At 42.4% G+C, this 19461-nt stretch overlaps 3 protein-coding genes across 9 annotated transcripts in view; 2 read left to right on the top strand and 1 right to left on the bottom strand.

Annotated features, from left to right (window-relative positions):
• The window catches only part of LOC120048587 (chromodomain-helicase-DNA-binding protein 4-like), a 49305-nt gene extending 46689 nt beyond the window's left edge, over positions 1-2616 (top strand). For all 3 annotated transcript variants that reach the window (XM_038994678.1, XM_038994676.1, XM_038994675.1), the window contains exon 41: positions 1336-2616. In XM_038994678.1, coding sequence (XP_038850606.1) covers positions 1336-1538 — 203 coding nt within the window. In that variant the 3' untranslated portion in view covers positions 1539-2616. The remainder of the gene's footprint in view (positions 1-1335) is intronic.
• Positions 1-19461, bottom strand: part of LOC120048605 (cell adhesion molecule 4-like) — a 752359-nt gene that overhangs the window by 321137 nt on the left and 411761 nt on the right. The gene's annotated exons all lie outside the window — the stretch shown is intronic.
• LOC120048592 (tyrosine-protein phosphatase non-receptor type 6-like) overlaps positions 3309-19461 on the top strand; it is a 33511-nt gene continuing 17358 nt past the window's right edge. The window contains exons 1-7 of one of the 5 annotated variants that reach the window (XM_038994690.1): positions 7236-7292; positions 8355-8376; positions 9513-9635; positions 11663-11857; positions 13459-13648; positions 15356-15472; positions 15689-15814. In XM_038994690.1, the coding sequence (XP_038850618.1) occupies positions 8369-8376; positions 9513-9635; positions 11663-11857; positions 13459-13648; positions 15356-15472; positions 15689-15814 (759 nt within the window). In that variant the 5' untranslated portion in view covers positions 7236-7292; positions 8355-8368. Of the gene's footprint in view, positions 3582-7235; positions 7293-7352; positions 7940-8351; positions 8377-9512; positions 9636-11662; positions 11858-13458; positions 13649-15355; positions 15473-15688; positions 15815-19461 lie in introns of those variants that run through there. The other 4 variants (XM_038994685.1, XM_038994688.1, XM_038994689.1 and 1 more) reach the window with 4 other exon arrangements.

The following is a 19461-nucleotide window of genomic DNA, read 5'->3' as shown; positions in this document are numbered from 1 at the left end:
GATGACTAATTATGTCCTAAAAGAAAACGGCCCTAGTGGACAAAACCGATATGACGGCTGGTTACACAAAGAAAGGGGGTTGGGTTTGAATGAAAGCCCGGGAAGTCTGAGGAACAAAAGGATTGGATCTCTATCGGACCTTATGCTATCATGCTATCATAAATACAGAATCTTATGCATTCTAAATAACCGTCCATTCGGAAAAAGAAATTGCAAGAAATATATTTACTCTGAGCTGTGCTTCGATAGATTGGTTGAAGATGGAAGGCTGGATTGCCCAGCAGAGATCTCCCTTGTCCTTTGAAGAATATTTCTGGGAAGATACGTTGTAGTACCCTGTCGTTCTGAAGAGATTGTTCGTCCTTTCCTAGGCCACGCACGTTTACAGCTGCTGCTGATAACTCAACGTCAAGGATGTATCACTTCTTTACTGAATAAGAGTTCAAAGTTCATACTATAAGCTCATGCTATATTCTGGCTGATGTAGTCACATTCATCCTTCCAGCGTGGCGATCGTCACCTCCACGTTGAAATTCACCCTTCCAAACGTATGGACATCAGTCCTCACGTCATCGGGACACAATGTTCATTTCGTTAGGTTGTAGTCGTTCAAACATTCGCAACCAGAGCTCACGCTGAGGTTGGCTTAGTTCGCCGTGAATTGGGTCACCGGGGCTCTTATAGAAATGTAGAAAAGGGGTTGGTTCATAATTTCCAACCAATGCCTATTCACGTGGGCGTGGCCACTGATTGAGCATATTTTACTTATGAAAAGATTCTCTCATTTTAAATACTAAAATTAAATTAAATATTTTCACAAATAGTTTCATATTTAAACATTTAAATTGCACAATAATTCCATGTGAATCTGATAACTAGAATGTGTAGACTTTCCAAGATACAGTTTATGTCGTCCTGTCATCAGTAATAATGTCTCAGACCACAACTGATCTGACATCATATTCTTTAAGTACCAACAGATATTTTCAACTGGTTGGATTACCGAAATATGTTCCGTTCCCAACCTTTTGATGTTACCAGACTCTCTCTATGTTATAAAAGGGCTTTCCAAGAGTCCATTCTGTAGAGTAGAGAGAGAAAAGGGGGAAAGGTATTTATGGGGGTCATAAACCTCACCAACAGGGCAACATCATGACAGTAGGCTACACACACACACACAGACTCGCTCTCTTTCTTTCTCATTGTCTCTTTTCTGTCTCTGCTGTTCTTACCCACTTCCATCATCTATTTTTCTTATTTCTCCCCCTCTCTTCATTGTTTCCTAAACTCTGTCAGTTGGACTTTGGTGGTGGTAACTCTGTCTCTCTCCTTCAGTTCTCAAACAGCTTGAGGAGCTTCTGAGTGACATGAAGGCCGACGTCACCCGTCTCCCGGCAACCATCGCCCGTATACCACCCGTCGCCGTGAGGCTGCAGATGTCGGAGAGGAACATCCTCAGCCGATTGGCCAGCCGCGGGTCCGAGGTCACCGGCCAGAGCCAATCACAGACCACGCAGCAGATGCAGGTGCCACGCTGACCAATTCCGCCAGTCCTCCCCTAGGCGTTCTCCCACCCGTGTTTTGGAATCGGAGAGTGACCCTCATCTCACCCCGCTCTGCAGCTCTCCTGTCCCCAAACCAAAACTCACACTCTGGACAGTAGAGGAAGGTCTATACCCACCAACACATCTTCTCTGGACACACAGCAGACTACAAATGTTCTGCTTCCTCTTCACCCAAAGACACCTGGAGGAACACAGTCTGTTCTCCACTGGGAACTCACAGCTTCTCTACAGTATCTACCTAATGAACTGCAGCACTGTCTCTGTGTCTGTCTGTTATGTGTCTAACTTTCACACAGGTTGTTTTCACTGTATCTTTCCCCAAGCCTGTCTCTAAAATAGACAGCCTTGTATCTGGCTCTGTCCCATAGAATTAGAATGGGTAAAATGGACTTTTCCACTCCAAGTAAAGATTCTATAATATGTGGACTCGTCGTTCTATGGGTGTGCAGAATTAAATTCGATATGCAACATGTACAATTCAATTCGGTAAATATGAAATCATGTGGAATTTAGAACTATGTCTGTTCTGCCCATTCCATTTCTGGGTGTGTACCTCTTCTCAGTGTGTGTGTGTGCGCTTGTGTGTGTGTAGGTGGGCACACTGCTCTATACTTCCCACAGAGAGACTGTTAATAACTATCAACTGATGAGGATGCTTTAGTAGAATAATATTGGTTCTGTGTTACACTCCTGCCCCTCCCCCCTCTTCACTGCTCCCTTCACCTGTACACTCAGGTGGTCCATAACACTAGTCTGTTATTGGCTCTCCCCGCTCCTCGGCCACGCCCTGCAGCTCTACATTCCTGAACGATCGCGTCACAAATGTTCCCGGAGGCCTCGCCCACTTTTTGCCCAAATAAGGACATGCAATAGCTCCACTAGTGTAGACACACGGGGCTGTATTGAGAATGATGGCAATCTCTAAATTAATTGTCTTAGTCTAATGTTTTGTTCTTTTACATTTTGGAATATTATTATGGTTACCAGCTTGTTGTTTTTATCGTTACAGTTTCTTCTGAGAACTCCAATAAAAAGGGTAACAGTTTGTGAAGCTTGTTTCTTTGCCCTTTATTATGTGAGGGCATTATTACCTGGGCACATTGCATTGTATTATAATCTGGGTGGGGTCGAGCCCTGAATGCTAATTGGTTGACAGCCGTGGTATATCAGACCGTATACCACGGGTATGACAAAACGTGTATTTTTACTGCTTGAATTACGTTGGTAACCAGTTTATAATACCAATGAGGCACCTCAGGGGTTTGTGGTATATTGCCAATATACCACGGCTAATGGTTGTGTCCAGGCACTCCACTTTTCGTCGTGCTTAAGAACAGCCCTTAGCCATGGTATATTGGCCATATACCACACCTCCTCGGGCCTTATTGCTTAAATGATCAATGGTACGTGTCATAATTTGACCTACAAGGTCTGTGGAAGGACATCATCTGATTTAACTGCATCTATAAAGTAATAAAACCATAGAACACAGGTACAGGAAGAGGAGGGAGTGTGGCTGTAAATGTATGCCGGGAAAGGTGAAAGCTCATTTCATTTTGCAGGAGAGGGAAGGAGAACAAGTGGACAGTTAGAGAAGAAGAGAGAGACAGGAACAGACTTGTTTTCCCAGACAGAGAGAGGTGCAATTAAAAGAGTTGGGGGAAATTCCAGGGCGGGACAAAATACTGCGTTGTAATAGAGCCTGCTGATAACTTATCAGGACAGAGACAGGGACGGAGGGATAGAGAGAGAGGGACGGAGGGATAGAGAGAGGGCAGTCGGAGGAATTGTAGAGAGGGGGAACAACAGGGAGAGACAGGGAGGAAATGAGTGAGAAAGAAGAGGTAGATAGAGAGAAGCAGCTGGAACAGCATAGTATACGCTAGTTAACTGGACAGTGGACAGACCACACTGCACTAACCTCTAGCTCATCTCCGTTCTGTTGTAAAGACTGGATCTATGAGACTGGACTGCTTTCTAGAACACCTGAGCAAAAGTCCATTCAATGTCTTGTGGGTAAGTACTATCTATAGACACAGTTAGCATGTGAAGCTCACAGGTGTGAAAGGGGAAGAGAGCCCAACTCAAACTGCTGCAGGTGTTTTGTTTCACTAACCTGTATGTTTGTGTGTCTGCAATTCCTGGTGTTAACCACTGTTCTAACACCTGCAGTACAAACGTCTGTTAGTCTGTGCGTGTGTGTGTGCGTGCTCGCTCGCATGCTTGTGTATGTACACTCTAGCCTTCTGTAATGTATGTATTTTAAGATATTTAAAATCATACATGGGAGAACTAATCATTGTTCTCATTGGCTGATCATTCTGAGTGTACACCTTCCTATTTTTGAGTTGCACCCGCTTTTGCCCTCAGAAAAGCCTCAATTGGACTCTAGAAGGTGTCGAAAGCATTCTACAGGGATGTTGGCCCATGTTGACCTCCCACAGTTGTATCAAGTTGGATGGATTTTCTTTTGGGTGGTGGACCATTTTTGATACACACAGGAAACTGTTGAATGTGAAAAACCCAGCAGCGTTGCAGTTCTTGACACAAACTGGTGCGCCTGACACCTACTACCATACCGAGTTCAAATGCACTTCAATCTTTTGTCTTGTCATTCACCCTCTGAATGGCACACATACACAGTCCATGTCTCAATTGTCTCAAGGCTTAAAAACCCTCCTTTATCCTGTCTCATCCCCTTCATCTACACTTCAAGTGGATTTAACAGGTGACATCAGTAAGGGATCATAGCTTCACCTGGATTCACCTGGTCAGTCTATGTCACAGAAAGCTTTTGTATACTCAGTGTATTTACATACATTTAAATCTCACTGTTAAATGTTCAGGCAAGAGAAATACGATTTGCAAGCCAAAGTGATAGCCCTGGAAGATTCTTGTTTTGACAATAGTTACTGTCAGACAGGGCTCTTACTTTGGTGTCATTTATTAGTATTTATTTCAAACCCGTCCCCCACCAGGCTGCTGAGGGGAGGACGGCTCATAATAATGACTGGAACGGATGTGTTGGAAACCATGTGTTTGATGTTGTTGATACCATTCCACCGATTCTGCTCCAGCCATTACCACGAGCCCAAGGTGCCACCAACCTCCTATGTCCCACACCCCTCCCTTCAGAGGACCAAAGCAACCTTGTTATACACACTTTTCCCCCAGATATTTTTCTACGTACATGCCACTTTTCCCACACATGACAAAAATACAGTTCAATATACACTGAGTGTACAAAACATTAGGAACTCCTTCCATGATATAGACTGACCAGGTGAATCCAGCTGAAAGCTATAATTCCTTATTAATGTCCACTTCAATCAGTGTAGATGACGGGGAGAAGACCGGTTAAAGAAGGATTTTCAAGCCTTGAGACAATTGAGACATGGATTGTGCATGTGGGCCATTCAGAGGGTAAATGGGCATGGCAAAATATTTAAGTCCCTTTGAACGGGGGATTGTAGTAGGTGTCAGGCGCACCGGTTTGTGTCAAGAACTGCAACGCTGCTGGGTTTTTCACGTTCAACAGTTTCCTGTGTGTATCAAGAATGGTCCACCACCCAAAGGACATCCAGCCAACTTCCAGCCAACTGTGGGAAGCATTGGAGTCAACATGAGCCAGCATCCCTGTGGAATGTGTTGTCCTGTAGGGCTGGGAATTGCCAGGGTCCTCACGATACGATATTATCATAATACTTAGGTGATGGTACGATTATTATTGCGGTTCTTACGATTCTCATGATTCTATATGTATTGCGATTCGATACTGTGATTTTATTGCGATTCGATTTTCCAAACATATTGCTCACCAAATGTCTGCTGTGGAGGGACGAGAGAGAGCCATGAGAAAACATGTTTTGATCAGTCATGGAAATAAATGTGCTTAAAACACAGTGGCTCCTTATTTAAAAAGAAGATGGAGAACAAGATATGAAAGGAAAATAATGGAGTTTTGGTGCAAGTACAGCCTACTAAAGCAAAAATACTATTGCAATATTGTCAAAATGATACGATATATTGTCAAAAATAATATCCCAATATGTAACTGTATCAATGTTTTCCCCCATCACTATTAATCAGTGTGAGAGTGTGTTCTTTCATTAAAGGCAAATCATCATCACTTAGACTTTGGGTGCGAGAAAAACACACGTGTGTATGTGTGTTAGTCAGTGTGTGTGAATCTTTGTGGAAGGTGGTCATCACTTTTGGGTGTTAGAAATGATACACAACAGCAACATGACTGAACAGGGAAAGCCATTCTCACCATCAGCTCTCAGCTCTGTACATGTATCATCAGAGCCTGAAAAGCAGAGAGAAAGATGGACAATTTCACAGCTGTCTTCCCGTGTAACAAACTTCACAGGCTCATCAGCCTCCACCTCTCTGCCTCTACAGTGTGAAAAACACAATGGGGTTCTGACGTTCCTCTCTCAGCTCCTACATCTCAGATTTAATCAGTCCCCACAAACCCCAGAAAAGTGGGTTTGTCTCTGTCTCTCACTTCCTCCAGGTCTTCTCCCCTGGGTGGGGTTCTGTCCAAAAAACAAATGTATTTAACCTTTATGTGGTATTATTTGATAATAATGCATATTATATATAACTCACACCACACACAAAAAGGCATTCAGACATATGTGGCACACAAGATACATGGTGCTCTATGCCCCAGCTACTACAGATCAGGAGCTTTAAATCGTACCTCTCACCTACTCTCTGCTGCTGATACATGGTGCTCTATGCCCCAGCTACTACAGATCAGGAGCTTTAAATCGTACCTCTCACCTACTCTCTGCTGCTGATACATGGTGCTCTATGCCCCAGCTACTACAGATCAGGAGCTTTAAATCGTACCTCTCACCTACTCTCTGCTGCTGATACATGGTGCTCTATGCCCCAGCTACTACAGATCAGGAGCTTTAAATCGCACCTCTCACCTACTCTCTGCTGCTGATACATGGTGCTCTATGCCCCAGCTACTACAGATCAGGAGCTTTAAATCGCACCTCTCACCTACTCTCTGCTGCTGATACATGGTGCTCTATGCCCCAGCTACTACAGATCAGGAGCTTTAAATCGCACCTCTCACCTACTCTCTGCTGCTGATACATGGTGCTCTATGCCCCAGCTACTACAGATCAGGAGCTTTAAATCGCACCTCTCACCTACTCTCTGCTGCTTTGCATGTTGCTTGTATTGACATTTGTAACACTAACTTGAACAGGCAGTCACACTGTAACATCAAGCTGTTAACTTATACAGCCCTGCTTTGTTGCTATGCCGCTTCCGTAGCCACACCAGCTGGCTGTTGCATTATGGGAAGAGTAGTTTCAGTTTCAAGCTCTAACAGACTAGTGTGGACAAGCCTTTAGTATACATGTAGCCCACCTCTTCTTGTAGCATGCTCACATGTCTTGTATTGCTGCTCACATGAACAGTGTTGTGTAGTTGCTATCATGACTGTAGTTATGTGTGTATGTTACTTGTTGTAAGTTTGTTGTCATGACCTCACAGTTGTAAATGGTTTGAGAGCGACACACGGGGGGAAGGTCGCACTCTGAAAATAAGGAAGTGTAATGTGAGCATGACCTTTGTGCATCAAACACAAACGGCACACAAAAGGTTAGACACACACACACGTGCACACACACACGTGCACACACACACAGCTGAAAGAAGATAACAGACACTCAGACAGAAGAGGGGAGGAGTGGAGGACAGGTGGGTTAGAAGGAAAGAGAGAGAATGAGAAGGACAGAGAAAAATGTATGATTAGTTTAACCAGTATATACTGGAGGGACTAGTGTGTTTTTCATTCCTGATAGTGGTGGTGTGCAGATGTGCAGCTCCTTAGTTTACCTTTTAAAGGTTCTCTCTCTCTCTCTCTCTCTCTCTCTCTCTCTCTCTCTCTCTCTCTCTCTCTCTCTCTCTCTCTCTAGTTCATTATCTCATCGAGGAACAGTGTTTGGTATGACATATTCAGAGTAATCTCACTGGACTGTGTCTGTTTGCAAAACCCTAGTGGTGCTTTGATCATTCTGAGGGGATAGAGATGTGACATTAGATTGAGGCAAGGAGAGAAAGAATTATAGTTTAATTTTAAAGATGAATACTAAGCTTTTTTTTTATTGCGTTGACATTTATAAAGTATCTCTCAGTAAGAGATTCCGGCCTGTCAGCTTTTTTTTGTTCCTGTCTGTCTCTTGCTTTCACTGTTTTGTGAAAAGAGCCACAAAAAGGAAGGAAGGAGCGAGAGAGTGTCACAGAACGACAGAGAGAAAAAGAAAAAAGAAGGGAGGGACGGAGGGTAAGACATACACGAGCCTGTCAGCAAGAGTGTCGCTTGTTTTCAGAAGGAGCTGAGAACAGTAAGAATGTTTACTTATCTACCTAACGTGAGATATATAGAAAAGGGTAAGGGAGGAAAGAGGGTTTGATGAACAGATGAGCGTGGGTGTAAAAGAGGAAGAGAAGACAGGTTGTTTAGATGGGTGGTCTTTGTGTATGTGATGTTGAATGAGAGAAATGGAAGAAGAAATACAGCAAACTAATGTGTGGAGGAGGGCAGTTAGAGAAAGGGATGATAATGGAAGTAAAACATGATTTTTAGAAGTACATTTGTAGTTAATAACTGGCAAGATTTGCAGATTTAGAAAGGGCATGAAGATGCGTCAATTATGTACAGTATTTGTTACATTACCATGTATCATCATTTGCTAGCCTTGACGTTGTACCTGTAAGTGTACCCTCACTATCCTGTCTCCTTCTCTTTGGGCCCAGAAGAAGTGAAGGTGAAAATGGTTCGGTGAGTTGAGCTCCCCCCTCTCAAGACTCTTACACCCAGTTGCTCAACCATGGTCTGGATCTGCCTTTACCTAACACGTGATGTCAACTTCTCTCTTTCTTTTACTGGTTCTCTCTGTTTCTTTACCATCAATACTTTGTTCTTTTGACTTTTCTGCTGTCTTGTGTGTTTGTAGTTCACGCGTAACGTTTTGTTTTTAAACTCTAGGAATTCCCAGTTATTTTGTAGTAGTTTTTCAAATTCTTGAAATGTTGCCCAATTCTGATTGATTCTACCTTTGCATCCTACTCTTAGTCTATCAATAGCTTTACCATGCCGTGTGTAGCTACAACTACACTAGCTTTACCATGCCGTGTGTAGCTACAACTACACTAGCTTTACCATGCCGTGTGTAGCTACAACTACACTAGCTTTACCATGCCGTGTGTAGCTACAACTACACTAGCTTTACCATGCCGTGTGTAGCTACAACTACACTGAAAATCCGCATCAGATATCAAAGTGATGGTCCACTTGTTAGTGAGAGATTGTCGAAAAGAAAGATAATAGATTGTACATTTACAATCATCAATCATTCCCTTTAGTTTAGAAAGCATTATCAGTCCGACCTCTCAGATGTGTGATACAATCGTTAGCAGCAGGTTGTTCTGTAGAATAGTATCCATTGAATGAATAGTTGGTGCTTTGTGGTGAGGTGGGTTTGTGGGTAGGTGGTCTGTTTGTCATCTCTTAGGCCTTAGTCAGACTTTACCATTCAAACACTATGCTAGTTCTTTGTCTTGAAACAATATTGTATACTTGTATACTAGCGTATACTTAAAAAAGGTTGCAATAATGCTGTGTAGACTGCTCTCTACCTAGTACTGTGTTAATCTATGACCTGGTAATGGAATGCAGGGATTTGAAATGGGATTTACATACACATTGGGATTTAACTCATCTTTATTACCACGTCTCATATAATTTCCCATTGAGGGAAGAAACTGAGTATCAAAGAGATGATGTGGACAGGTGCGGCAGGGCCAGATGATAACCATTTGTGTGCATGTGCTTATGTGCGTGGCCTGATCTGTGTGTGTGCGGTTTGTATATACTGTATGTATATGTGTGTAATGTGTTTCTCTCTGTGTATCCAGGTGGTTCCACAGGGATATCTCTGGCTTGGATGCTGAGTCTGTTTTGAAGAGCCGGGGCGTCCATGGCAGCTTCCTGGCCCGACCCAGCAGGAAGAACCAGGGAGACTTCTCTCTCTCTGTCAGGTAGGAATACACTCTCTTTCTTTGTCCTTCTCTTTCTCTGTCAGCTAGGATATCCTCTACCTCTCTCTCTCTCTCTCCATCAGCTAGGACATCCTCCATCTCTTTCTCCTCCTTTCTCTCCATCAGGTGGAGATACACTCCATCTCTTTCTCTCCTTCTTTGTCTCTCCTTCTCTCCTTCGCTCAACCTACAGTGCCTTCGTAAAGTATTCAAATCCCATGACTTTTTCCACATTTTGTTGTGTTACAAAGTGGGATTAAAATGGATTTAATTGTAATTTTTGGTCAACGATCTACACAAAATAATCTGGGATATCAAAGTGGAAGAACATTTTTGTAAAAATGTGTAAAAAAATAATATGAAAAGTAAAACACTAATACACTGTATCTTGATTAGATAAGTATTCAACCCCCTGAGTCAAATTCATAATTACAGCTGTGAGTCTTTCTGGGTAAGTCTCTAAGAGCTTTCCACACCTGGATTGTGCAACATTTTTGTGCAAAATTCTTCAAGCTCTGTCATATTGGTTGTTGATCATTGCTAGACAACCATTTTTAGGTTTTGCCATAGATTATCAAGCAGAATTAAGTCAAAACTGTAACTAGGCCACTCAGGAACATTCATTGTCTTTTTGGTAAGCAACTTTAGTGTAGATTTGGTCTTGTATTTTAGGTTTTTGAAAGCTGAATTAATCTCCCAGTGTCTAGTAGAAAGCAGACTGAACCAGGCATTCCTCTAGGATTTTGCCTGTGCTTAGCTCCATTCCATTTATTTTTTATCCTGAAAAACTCCCCAGTACATAACGATTACAAGCATACCCATAACATGATGCAGCCCCCACTATGCTTGAAAATATGGTTCTCATTGGATTTGCCCCAAACATAACACTACATTTTCAGCACAAAACGTGAATTGCTTAGCCACATTTTTTGCAGTATTACTTTATTTAGTGCCTTGTTGCAAATATTTTTTTTATGTATAGGCTTCCTTGTTTTCACTCTGTCAATTAGTTTAGTATTGTGGAGTAACTACAATGTTGTTGATCCATCCTCTGTTTTCTCCTATCACAACCATTAAACTCTATAACTGTTTTAAAGTCACCATTGGCCTCATGGTGAAATCCCTAAGTGGTTTCCTTCCTCTCTGGCAACTGAGTTAGGAAGGACACATGTATCTTTGTAGTGACTGGGTGTATTGATACACCATCCAAAGTGTAATTAATAACTTCACAATGCTCAAAGGGATATTCAATGTCTGCTTTTTATATTTTACCCATCTAGCAGTAAGTGCCCTTCTTTGCGAGGCATTGGAAAACCTCCCTGGTCTTTGTGGTTGAATCTGTGTTTGAAATTCACTGCTCGACTGAGGGACCTTACAGATAATTGTATATGTGGGGTACAGAGATGAGGTAGTCATTCAAAAATCATGTTAAACACTATTATTGAGTCCATGTAACTTATTATTTGAATTGGTAAGCACATTTTACTCCTGAACTTATTAAGGCTTGCCATAACAAAGGGGTTGAATACTTATTGACTCAAGACATTTCAGCTGTTTATTTGTAATTAATTTGTCAAACATTTGAAAAACATAATTCCACTTTGACATTATGGGGTATTGTGTGTATTCCACTGACCAACAAAATCTACATTTTATCAATTTGAATTTCAGGATCTAACAACAAAATGTGGAAAAAGTCCAGGTGTGTGAATACTTTCTGAAGGCACTGTACGTTAACCTACAGCATTTCACTACACCTGCAATAACATCTGCTAAAAATGTGTATGTGACCAATAACATTTGATTTGATTTGAAAATGTAATTTGATCAAATTTGATTTAAAGTATATCATCTCTCCTCACTCGTCCTTTCCTCTCCTTTTCTTGCCCTCTGTCAGGTACAGATACACTGCATCTCTCTTTCGCTACTTTAAAACATTTATTTTACTTAAAACTAGTTTAGGTGGAATTGTCTACTGTCACTGACTGGCCCATGAATGTCCCCTCTCCCCTGATCTTTGACCCCAGGGTGGGTGAGCTGGTGACCCACATCCGTATCCAAAACACAGGGGACTTCTACGACCTGTATGGAGGGGAGAAGTTTGCCACGCTGTCCGAGCTGGTGGAGTACTACACTGCAGAGAACGGGATCCTGCAGGACAAAGACGGCACCATCATCGAGCTTAAATACCCCTTCAACTGCTCTGACCCCACCACCGAGAGGTCAGTGCACTCTAACCTTTAACCTTTACCCTTTACCCCTAACCCTTAATTCCACCAGAGTCAGTCAGTCAAGTCCGTGTACTCTTGCCTCAAATCTTTTACCCTTAACTCTGCTTTCACTGTTCTGCTGAATGTCGTTGCATGTTTATCAATATGAAGCAGATCATATAAAATGCTCCTGAGACATCCAGCCATTTTGTAATTTCATACTTTCTTCATCTAAACGCTTTATGTTGAGGATCATAAAGCTTTCAGAAGGAAAGGTCATTCTATGGCCTTTACTTTGAGGCGTGTGTGTGCGTGCGTGCGTGCGTGCGTGCGTGTGTGTGTGTGCGTGCGTGTGTGTATGTATGTGTAAATCCCTCATGTTCTACCCTCACTGCCCCTCCTTTCCCCGCTCTATTTTCTCTCTCTCTCACTGTCAGTTTAACTTCCCTTTCTTGCTGCGGTTGGAAACTTTAGGTTTTGACACATTTGAAAACAGTGACCAGACCCTCAATATCTTCCTCTCTCCTAACCTCCATCTCACTCTTGCTCTATTTCAGTCTTTCTGATCTCTTTCTCGATACCCATATCACAGGTACTGCTGTGATGGTATGCTTTATAGTCATTCTATGATGTTTATGCCTCTGTAACTGTCTCACTCATCATTATTCACAATCCATTCATGATTATCCGTTATCATGGTAGCATCCAAATTAATGTAGAAGTATTTAGAAACATACATTATTTACCATTCATTTCTATTGGGCACAAAATAATCTGAAACAGCCAAAACAAACTGAAAATGCATCCAACAAGTTAGTAGAGTCACAAGCTTGATGTAGTCATTGTGGGCTAGGAATATGGAGCCAAATATTTGGAGGGACTATGGGGGGGGGGTGATATGGGGTGAGGAAGGGGCGGGGTTGGTGATATGGGGTGAGGAAGAAGAGGGGGGTAGTTTGTGTGGGCTCAGGCTATAAATATCATGCTGTCTTGAGCCACGAAATCTTGTCATCAGAATTTTCCGACCGCAAAGCAGGAAGTTCAGATGAAGAAATCGAGAACTGCCCCTAAATTTAAACAGCAGGCAGCACTCAGAGACGATCCCCATACCAACGAGTGTAAACTCCCCCAGACACACAGACACATGCACGCAAACACAGACTCACACACACTATACTCGCAGGACAGAAATACCTTGCATAAACCCATATAAAGTGCATCTGTACAGGCCGTAAATACACATTAGTTACCAAAATGTCCTCAAACGTTTATTAAAGTCCTCTACCAAGTCTTCTTTCCATTCTCACGAAACACAGTCACAGTACATTACATTTACACTCACTTTCGCTGTCTGTCCGGTAGCACTGAACAAGCTGCAAACCATACTTTTACAGAATAGTACTATACAGCCCTGTTCTAACACACTGGCTTCTGCTTTATGAGCTGCTTATTACAACCATGATTAGCTGAATCAGATGTGTTAGAGCAGGGCTGGAGCAAAAGCCTGTACACACAGCAGCTCTCCAGTAGGAGGGTTGGCCAGCCCTGGTGTAGGGCATAGTGATGTTTCCATTAGAGCTTCATTGACCCCTTCTCTGTCATACACCATACAGGTGGTATCACGGACACCTGTCAGGCCCCAACGCAGAGAAGTTGCTATGGGAACGGGACGAGCCGGGCACCTTCCTGGTGCGGGAGTCTCTGTCCAAACCTGGAGACTTTGTTCTGTCTGTTCTGACTGAGGAGAAGAGCAAAGCATCCAGCGGAGGGAGGAGGGTCTCACACATCAAGATCATGTGCCAGGTGTGTGTGTGTGTATGTGTGTTTGTGTGTGTGTGTGTGTGTGTGTGTGTGTGTGTGCGTGCGTGCATGAGTGTGTGCGAGCATGTGAGAGTGTTCGTGTGTTTTTCTCTCTCTAACTCACATTCACACATTCACTCACGATCACTATTGTAATTCACATTGTAATCTTTGCTATAGTTTTTCCCATATCTGAGTACATCTTGTTATGAAACCAGACCAATTTTCAGTTTCCCCAAAATGTTAATTCTTATGCAAAGAATGACCTTCCTGCTTCCAACATTTTGGAGAAAACCTGACAAACATCAAACACACCACCACTACTGTCTCAGCACAGAAACAGTTATGCAAAGTCCAGTCAATATGAACATGGGGGTTTGAGTTTGATAGATATCACTGTCCACATCCTGGTTACAAAAGTATGCCAAGCGGTTATGTTTTAATTAGTTAGTTATGTATTTAATTTGGACCCTTAGGTGATGTGTGAAAATGCGTATACGATTCCAATAACATACATGAGAATTGGTATTCACAATTAAATACTTTATAATCATGTGTGTACAGTAACTACCACTATACATAAATATAGCATAGTTATTTCCGAGTGCAGAGCTAGACTGTAACTAACTGCATTCATCCCCAAACCTCCTTTTCGTAGATTCAACATTATTAGCAGCACCATCATGGTTAGGTTATTTTTAGCTGTGGTTCATCTCATTGCAGACATGAGGCGGATTTGAATGAGAGGCATTGTAGGGCTGGAGTCTGAAGAATTCAGGGTCAGAAGATTATCACAGAGGTCATTGAGTCCTGGCACAGGCCCTACCAGGAGCAAGCATCAGGTGCATTTCTTAATAGCTAACCGGAAGTACATTAAAGATATTTTCCGGTACTTTTGAACCAGTGGTTCTTAAAGTAGCGCCCACGAGCCAAAAGTGGTCCCTGAAAATTGCATACTATGTCACAAATGGGCAGATATGTTCACCTCTCTCTCCCCCTTTCTGATTTTCTCTATTTTTTACATATTTTTGATATTGAATGCTATCAGATCTTCAACCAAGACCTAATATTAGAAAGGAAACCTGAGTTTACAAATTAGAAAACAAATTGATGCTTATTTCATTTATTTAATTGACATAGTTATGTAACACCCTTACAGTCAATAACTGGTTGTGCCACCTTTAGCTGCAATGACTGCAACCAAATGCTTCCTGTAGTTGTCGATCAGTCTCTCACATTGCTGTGGAGGAATTTTGGCCCACTCTTGCATGCAGAACTACTTTAACTCAGCAACATTTGTGGGTTTTCAAGGATGAACTGCTTGTTTCAACTCCTGCCACAACATCCAAATTGAGATTTGGTCTGAACTTTGACTAGGCCATTCCAAAACTTCAAATTTGGTGCTTTTTAGTCATTTTCATGACTTGATTGTTTGTATTCGATCATTGTCTTGCTGCATGACCCAGCTGCGCTTCAGCTCACAGACGGATGGCCTGACATTCTCCAGTAGAATTCTCTGATACAGAGCAGAATTGATGGTTCCTTCTATTAAGGCAAGTCGTCCAGGTCCTGAGGCAGCAAAGCATCCCCAAACCATCACACTACCACCACCATGCTTGACTGTTGGTATGAGGTTCTTGCTGTAGAATGCAGTGTTTGGTTTTCGCCAGGCATAATGGGACCCATGTTGTCATATATTTATATAAATAGAATGACCGGTACACGGTGGGAGGCACAGAGATGTTTGACACCCTGGCTGACCTGATGGAGCACTACAAACGCAAAGGCATCGAGGAGATGTCTGGAACCTGGGTGCACCTCAAACAGGTAAAGACTTACAGGACTTACAGTTGTAACCCCATACAGGTCACAAAGTCACCGTGAGTGTTGCAGTCAAGTTACAACCTTACACAGGTCGGAGATACTGTATCTTATAATGGGTTAAAGATCACCTGAATGACAAGTTAGAGCCATATCCGAACAAATCTTGACTTCTTCTCCTCTCCTTCTCTTTCCTGTCCACTCCATCCTTCTCTCCTTCAGCCCTACTTCTCCACCAGAGTGAATGCAGCAGACATTGACAGCAGAGTGAGGCTGCTGGACCAGACGGCTGAGAGAGAGAACGAGGGAGACAAGAAGAGCAAAGCAGGATTCTGGGAGGAGTTTGATGTAAGTCGATTAAGTTTTTGATGGAAGGAAGATGTGATGTTTTGAACAACCCTTCTTATCCTCTTCCTCTCTTTACTCAACCTGGTCTCAGAGCATTTCATATTATTATGTATGTAAATTCCAGACACTCCATTTAGTATGATATGTTAAGTTTCTTATTTTATGTATTCATTTGTGGATGACCATCACCCATTTTATATGATATGTTATGAATTACAATTCTTATTATATGTTACAAATTTGCAAAACATACTACATGTTACGAATTTAAAAAAAGTATGATATGTTATGAATTCTAGCAAGGTGGCTAACGTTAACTGCTTGGCTAATTTTAGCTAGGCTAGGGGTTAGGGTTAAGCTTAGGGTTAAGTTTAGGAGTTAGGTTAAAGGATTAAGGTTAGGGGAAGGGTTAGCTAACATGCTAAGTAGTTGCAAAGTAGCTAAAAATGTGTAAGTATTTGAAAAGTAGCTAAAATGCTAAAGTTGTCCGTGATGAGATTCAAACTAGCAGCCTTGGGTTGCTAGTTTACACCCACGGATCCACCCCGAACAACCACCCTACTTTTGTTTTGCCTTAAGTAACAATCTATTTTATGTTACCAAACCAAACGTAAAATATACTAATTTGATTGTCTCGGATTTACATTTACTATGTTATGTCTAGTCTATGAGACCAGGATGCTTTACTCTACTGTAGGTTTTCTGAGGCCTAATTTCTTACATGCTGACCACACCAGCATTGCAAAATAAATGTACACATACATGTTATTCAATCATTGCATCGAAACTGCTCGCTCGCGGCAACGAGCGTCTGCGTAGCCAGGCGCTAAAATAGAACTTGGTTATATTTGTGACGCTTGACGAGCTGCAAATCCAATCTCTCCCATCTCCTCATTGGTTTTTAGGAGCATATACCCATGTAGGTGATTGAAAAATTAACTGAGGTCCACACTCCAGTCCAGTTGGTGGTGGTAATGCACCTCAAAGTTGGTTAGCACCCGCCATATAAAGTCCAAAGAAGAAGCCTGAAGGAGGAGAGATTACTGGAAACTAACTCTGTTTACCTTTTTATCTGTGGATTAATTGTCAGAGTAGAGGACCTTGTGCATTTCAGGTAAAATAACAACCAAATGTTTATATCCCAGGACAAATTAGCCAGCAACAGCAAGCTAGCTAGCTAAATTGCCATGAAGGTTTAAGGCTTTTTGACCTGTCACCAAATGAATATAGTTGGTTCAGAGTTCCTTTTGATATTTCAACCTGCGTGTCCTGATCTCGTCTGGTGTGGATGGACAAGATCAACATGCGCGCCCGGTGTAGTCAGCATGAAACTGTGTCTGTGTTTGATGCTTTAGTTGGTCATATAAGCTGTGTATGTAATGTGCCTTTACTCTTGTGCAACATGGTGAATTAAGTTCCGTTAGACAAGTCAAAGTGAGAGTGTTGCAAGGAAAAACTATAATCAAATGGTTAAAGGTCTCACTACTACAGCCATAGGAAATAAACTGCAAGAACCATAACCACATTTTTACTACCACCATGTGGTAGCATGTGGTACTGCTATTTGAGGACTCAATTGTCTAATCTCAGAAACCCACAACTAAAACCTTGCATAATTGCGTTAGATGCTAAATAGTCTGGCCACGAGAGATTCGAAATTGTCTAACACTAATTCCAAACTGCTTTAACAGTACATTAAAAATAAATTTTCAAATGGTAAAGAAAATATGGGTAACGAATGTACATTATCTGTATGTTCATAAAGCATACATAACACATCCATGATCACATAATAAACATGCCATATTTATAGAGCATTCGTGAATGTATTCATAGTAATACAGTATGTCAGTATTCCACAAATACTGGGAATGGGGATTCGCATGTCTTTAAACATTAACTCATTCTTCTGAAGGTATTCCTGAAAAGATTTTGAGTTGTCACAGCTGGGTTGAGTGAATCTATGTTTGGGATTTTTACAGTCAATCCCTTCCCTCAAGACTGTGAGGTTAGGCCAGGGGTTGGGTTACTCTGGTCCTGGAGTACACATGCAGGCTTTTGTTCTAGCCCAGTGAAATAGTAAACACTGGATGTATGTGTAACCCCAATCCTTTAGACCAATTAGAGTTCACCTGAGCTGACACAGGCTAACAGGCAGGATGAGAGGGGATGATGATGCTGATTAGGAACCTCACTGAAACTCCCCTCATAACCAGGGGACTGGATGAGCACTAGCAGCAGCTTCCACCAGGGGTCAGGGGTCAGGACAGGTTATAAGGCAATACAGGTTGTACACACAATACCCCATAATGACATAGCAAAAACATTTTTTGTGTGCAAATGTATTACAAATAAAAAACGTATCACATTTACATAAGTATTCAGACCCTTTACTCAGTACTTTGTTGAAGTACCTTTGGCAGCGATTACAGCCTCGAGTCTTCTTGTATGACGCTACAAGCGTGGCACACCTGTATTTGGGGAGTTTCTCCCATTCTTCTCTGCAGATCCTCTCAAGGTCTGTCAGGTTGGATAGGGAGCGTTGCTGCACAGCTATTTTCATGTCTCACTAGAGATGTTCGATTGCGTTCAAGTCTGGGCTCTGGCTGGGCCACTCAAGGCCATTCAGAGACTTGTCCTGAAGCCACTCCTGCGTTGTCTTGGCTGTGTGCTTAGGGTCATTGTGCTGTTGGAAGGTGAACCTTCACCCCAGTCTGAGGTCCTGAGTACTCTGGAGCAGGTTTTCATCAAGAATTTCTCTGTACTTTGCTCCGTTGATTTTTCCCTCGATCCTGACTAATCTCCCAGTCCCTGCCGCTGAAAAACATCCCCACAGCATGATGCTGCCACCACCATGCTTCACCGTAGGGATGGTGCCAGGTTTCCTCCAGAAGTGACACTTGGCATTCAGGCCTTAAAGTTCAATCTTGGTTTCATCTGACCAGAAAATCTTGTTTCTCATGGTCTGAGAGTCTTTAGGTGCCTTTTGGCAAACTCCAAGCGGGCTGTCATTTGCCTTTTACTGAGGAGTGGCTTCCGTCTGGCCACTCTACCATGAAGGCCTGATTGGTGGAGTGCTGCAGAGATGGTTGTCCTTCTGGAAGGTTCTCCCATCTCCACAGAGGAACTCTGGATCTCTGTTAGAGTGACCATCGGGTTCTTGGTCACCTCCCTGACCAAGGCCCTTCACCCCCGTTTGCTCAGTTATGCCGGGCGGCCAGCTCTAGGAAGAATCTTGGTGATTCAAACTTCTTCTATTTAAGAATGATAGAGGGCACTGTGTTCTTGGGGACGTTCAATGCTGCAGAAATGTTTTGGTACCCTTCCCCTGATCTGTGCCTCGACACAATCCTGTCTCAGAGCTCTATGGACAATTCCTTCGACCTCATGGCTTGGTTTTTGCTCTGACATGCACTGTCAACTGTGGGACCTTTTATATAGACAGGTGTGTGCCTTTCCAAATCATGTCCAATCAATTGAATTTACCGCAGTTGGACTCCAATCAAGTTGTAGAAACATCTCAAGAATGATCATTGGAAACAGGATGCACCTGAGCTCAATTTTCGAGTCTCATAGCAAAGGGTCTGAATACATATGTAAATACGATATTTCTGTTTATTATTTGTAATAAATTTGCTAAAATTTCA

Source organism: Salvelinus namaycush, chromosome 5, assembly GCF_016432855.1.
Source record: "Salvelinus namaycush isolate Seneca chromosome 5, SaNama_1.0, whole genome shotgun sequence".
Classification (NCBI taxonomy): domain Eukaryota; kingdom Metazoa; phylum Chordata; class Actinopteri; order Salmoniformes; family Salmonidae; genus Salvelinus; species Salvelinus namaycush.
Note: the sequence above shows the minus strand (reverse complement) of the source record. Positions and strands in the feature narration are given on the sequence as shown.